Source organism: Hyposmocoma kahamanoa, unplaced genomic scaffold, assembly GCF_003589595.1.
Source record: "Hyposmocoma kahamanoa isolate Upper Pololo Valley unplaced genomic scaffold, ASM358959v1 100021, whole genome shotgun sequence".
Taxonomy (NCBI): domain Eukaryota; kingdom Metazoa; phylum Arthropoda; class Insecta; order Lepidoptera; family Cosmopterigidae; genus Hyposmocoma; species Hyposmocoma kahamanoa.
Window position 1 is genome coordinate 6,368,602 of NW_020653200.1, and position 4,856 is coordinate 6,373,457.

Consider the following 4,856-nt stretch of genomic DNA (forward strand, 5'->3'; position numbering starts at 1 on the left):
ATATAATATAGTATCAGGCGCATTTTCAAGAAAACTTTTTAATTATTATAATACTTATCAGATCATCTCGTAACGTCGGGAGAAGCGGTTTCGAGATGCGTACACAAGGCAGCAGACTATCTCTTTTTTGGCTTTTTGATTTCTAATTGAATAAGATCAGACCTGTGTGTAGTCCTGTAAATATACATATATACATCGCCTAGAACGTAGCCGTTACTATTCGCACCACGCCACTGCTTCAGTTTATTTTTAAACGAACTGGATAAACCTAATTTTCGTGATAATATGAGTATATGATCTTACAACATTATTTAAATGTGTGTGGATATACATACCTAACTACATTCATAAAACCATTTAAAGCATTCCGTTACAATTTTCTGTTTTTGCAACATGTAAACACTTTCTTGATTAAATACATAATATTTGCTATTTTAAAAACTACGAAATTGCTATTATAAATAAATGTGATGGGGTGATCAAGAGTGACATAGCTAAATCTGTAATTGCAGAGTGCTACCTGGAGACTAAATAACAATACCTAGAACATTTGTAGATGATTTGTATTCCAAATTTGATGTTTATTATACAACTACATCAGAAACTATAACGACAGCGACTCATTGTTTATAATGTAATCATTGAATACTTACAATGGTGAAGCTAGTGTAAACTTTCGACATAACCGTTCATACGTGTTGCCAGCATTACAATCTCAGTACAGAGTACTAAAAAAAAACCGACCTCAAAAGTCCGTGGAATTACATCTATATGCCAAGTTTTATTGAAATCGGTTACCGGAAAGTGCACGAAATTTGATTCATCCCCTAATTTGCCACCCTTAGAGGTGGAATATTTTATTCAAATTTAAATGGGACCACTACTGAGGTATCCTCTTTCCAAAAAAAAGAATCATCAAAATCAGTTCACAAACCAGAGTAATCGCGTAACATACATACAAAGATATATACAGTCGAATTGAGAACCTCCTCCTTTTTTCGAAATCGGTTAAAAAAGGTACTACTAGTAGAAAAGGAATTAACACGTCTTAGTTTCAAAGCTTTAGGGCTTTCACTATTTTTGACTATAAAGATGTTATATTAATTAGTAACATTGCATCGAGGTAACACTATGGGCTGAAATGTCCTAAGTACTACTATATACAATATAACAACACATTCATCCTATTAGACACAACAACTTAAAGGTAAAGACTGCCCAAATCAACGATAAATATGTAAATAATAAAAAAACTAGCAATAGCAGGAAATTCCCTTACTAATAGGAAATTACACATTCTTCATTCTCTTATTTGATCTAAAAGGGGCAGCAGTATTTTAATAAGTTAAAAGAACATGTGACATGGTATCTAATCGACGCGCCGTTTTGCTTCAGGTTGCAATCCACTTTGTCAGTATAATTGCAGTACAATATGCTCAGAGTATGATGAATAATATTAGGATAATCATTAGAAGACCTACAAGTATTAAAATTGCCAGGCATTGACGTTGATCTGAAATAAAAAAGTAATTATAGGATTTCGCTATAGGCGTATAAATTAAGTAGTAAACATAAGTATTTAATTTCATGCTCTGTGCAATACGCAAAGTATAAGTTACAAAAACTATAATAATATATTATTAATAATAATAACGCACACACTCAACATAGCCCCGCACTAGGGAAACCCTGTGTCGCGGGTGCCATAGACACACACATAGACAACCACAAACTACACCCAAACTCATGAGAGAAATAAATGTAGGCCATACAAATATTTCTCCCGGCCCGGGAATCGAACCCGGGGACCACTGTGTGGCAGTCCGGTATGGTAACCGTTCGGCCACGGAGGCAGTTATAACTATGAAGATAGTAAAAGACTCACCATTGTTCATGTGCAAGACTTTAGCAACTTTTTTTATAGTTGAATCCAGCTTTGAGTCTGCATTTTCAAGTTCAGTGTTCAGGTCATCCAGCATCCTGGAAAATAGAGAACAACAATCAAAACATAATAGGAAATTGCAAAAGTTGGAGAATGTTGTGTGCTTATGCAAATTATGGATATTTACATAGCTTGTTCGTCAAGTTCAATGCCTATCTGTTTGGAGACAGTCTTTAATGAGCCAACAGAGTTGCTGATCACTTGCAGTTGGTCATTCTGGCTGCTAATCATTTTGTCTTGCATCGACATTATGTCATTGTCATATGTATCAAAAAGTCTGTTGGGACTGTCAGTCTGGTTAGCTAGTTTAGAGTACTTTGAGTACTTTGGAGTGGATGTCCATAAATTGCCAAAGTGCATAGGGCTTTCCTCGCCCAGGAGGGGCTCCCTCGCGGTGCCATCATTATCTCGGTTTCTGTTTAGGCTCATTTTGCTCTTCATTACCTGAAATATTTGTCAATTGATAAACGCTGCCGTTTAACAGAAACTAATGAGTTTTAGTACTTCAAAACGCAAACGAATTATGTGGTTTTACTTCATGCTATCTACTTACCTTTACTTCTTGCTTAGTAGCCTGAATGAATGTTTTTCTGTCACAAATTTCTTTATTGTCTATTTTAAATTTGGAAGAATTCTTCTCAACAATGCTTAAAAGAATAGGTTAAGAAAATTGTCCCAAAATGATCACCTAATATCATCTCATATTGTTTAAAGAGGTTTAAAGTTTACATATTACTATACCCAGTTTATGTCAAAAACAATGTTTTCTCTATAATTTAATTGTGCAATAAATAAAATTTAAGAATCTGTTCATGATCTCAGGGTCTATAGCAATCATTGAAGTGTTATGCAATAAACTGTTTTTAGAACTTGTGTCTTAAATATTTGTAAATTCAAAATCAAATCCATAATTTAAAATACAATAAGAAAATATCACCAGACCAAGTACCTATGCTTCAAATCTATACTAAATTATGTCTTGATATCTTAAAGTGTTTATAAATTTCATAATGATGAAGTAGAAACATACAAATTGATGTATACTTTAATAGATGCACATATATTCTAGAAAGGTTTATGCTGAAAAGAGAAATTTAAATATATTTCTTTAGAGTTTCTAAAAATGAGAGAAGATATTGCTTTTTTGTTTAATCCTCCTGATTTTTTGTTTTTCAAACTAAAGTCTACTCAATACTTACAAATTTGTTTCAAAACAAAATAATTGAAAAGGATATTAATAGTATCCTCCAAGTCCTCTAAGTCCCACTCAATACTACGGAGAGCATTCCTCAGCTCTGTTGAAGTCCATTCTGCTTCAGGACTATTGGGTATGCTAGGTGTTTTAGAAATCTCTTGCCAACGTAGATACAAGCCCCGCGTCTTGTTTAATGCCTTGAACACCTCACTGCATAATAAATGGTGTTGGTTTTATAAAACACTTTAATGTACAATACCAAAACTTACAAACATTTTAATACCTGTTGTGAGCACTAGAGGCTTGGTACAATTTACCACACAAACAAAATTTATTCTCAACAGAGACAAGTAACACCATAAACTTACAGTAGAAGCAGGTACTGAGTGGAACAGACTCTCTTTGTAACACTATTATAAATGGATCAATACATCTATTTTTACTTGAGGTCACATGATACCAAATAAATAAATTATTATCCATTGCAGCCACCTACTCCTCTGCAGTTTTATAGGGGGCAGACAGTATAACGGTACCTATGGCGACTCTTTTACACTAAACATTAAAACATTACTTACTCTTTGACGACATAAAATGGATCTTCTAGAGTCATGTCAGACAGTAAAAACAGCGTTTTGGCGCAAGCTCACTCATGTGACGAAGTGCAGATAATTACACTGGCAAATTAACTAGTACGGCGGGAACGGACGAATACTCGGGTATCCAGACAATCCCTCGCCTATCCCACAAAATATCGACAGCATGATACCTACCTCGTGTATATTGCTCGATGAGATTCTCTGTCCTTTGCTAGCGCGTGTAAAAGGCACGGGAAATGTGTGATCGGACGACGTTACAACGCGCAATCGCACAAGGGAGGCTGGAGATGAGTTGTCAACAATCGCCAACGACGCCACAACCCTCCTACTCCTACAGTCACACCCTCTCCTCCCGCACGAACAAAAATATTCCAACCAACTCCCAACTTATAGCGCTAACATAACACCCACCCCTTCCTCCCTATCACCTAAACGTCAATGTAATTTTTTTGTTATTTATTGAGCATTGGCTACGAGGCAATCAACTTAAAACTATAACAAGACAAATAAATGAATAATAATTAAACCTTAGAGGATAAAAAAAAATTCCATAGTCTAAGAATTAAACCTATTTTTTGTTGTTGTTTTGGCTTCTGTCCCACTGCTAGTGTCCGGCTTGAAAGTAACTAAACACTTAGAGGATGGAAAAAGCTTACACTGTAGTTTATTTTTCCATCCTTTAAGGGAAAAAGACTAAATATAAACACTACAACGTAATAATTAATAATATAAAAGAAATAACCTCATTGAAGAAAGCATGTATACTCAAATTCTGACTTGAGTACTAGAGACGGTAATGAAGAATGGACATGGAAATGATTTTTTAGGATAAGGTAGTGGAAATATAAGGTTACTGTAATGACATGCATGCATGTAAAAAAAAGAATATTGCGAAATAAGTGTGAAGACAACTTTTTAATACAGTTGCTCAAAACGTGGTATTTTTCGCACTACAAATCGTGCCGAAAGTTGGAATTTTCGCACTAGTGCTTTTTACTTTTCCATTTTTTTTTTAATTTACTGTTGTTTCAAATCTTAAGCACAGAACTAAAGAAGTTGTATATTTATTTAATATTTATGTGCTTTGTGACGTAAGTCATTCGTCATTAAAACTTATATT

The 4,856-nt window shown here is 34.4% G+C and overlaps 1 protein-coding gene across 2 annotated transcripts; it reads right to left on the reverse strand.

Annotated features, from left to right (window-relative positions):
• Positions 1 to 1,299: 1,299 nt before the first annotated feature.
• LOC113227968 (syntaxin-6) lies at positions 1,300 to 3,860 on the reverse strand. 2 transcript variants are annotated; one of them, XM_026461090.1, is made up of 6 exons: positions 3,716 to 3,860; positions 3,181 to 3,347; positions 2,496 to 2,593; positions 2,070 to 2,386; positions 1,886 to 1,980; positions 1,300 to 1,513 (listed from the first exon to the last, which is right to left on the reverse strand). In XM_026461090.1, exons 1-6 carry the CDS (start codon positions 3,748 to 3,750, stop codon positions 1,437 to 1,439), a joined length of 789 nt encoding a protein of 262 aa, XP_026316875.1. In that variant the 5' UTR covers positions 3,751 to 3,860; the 3' UTR covers positions 1,300 to 1,436. The 2 variants fall into 2 exon arrangements, with proteins under 2 accessions (XP_026316875.1, XP_026316867.1); XM_026461082.1 differs by having other exon boundaries at positions 2,496 to 2,590; positions 3,178 to 3,347.
• Between the last annotated feature and the right edge of the window lie 996 nt (positions 3,861 to 4,856).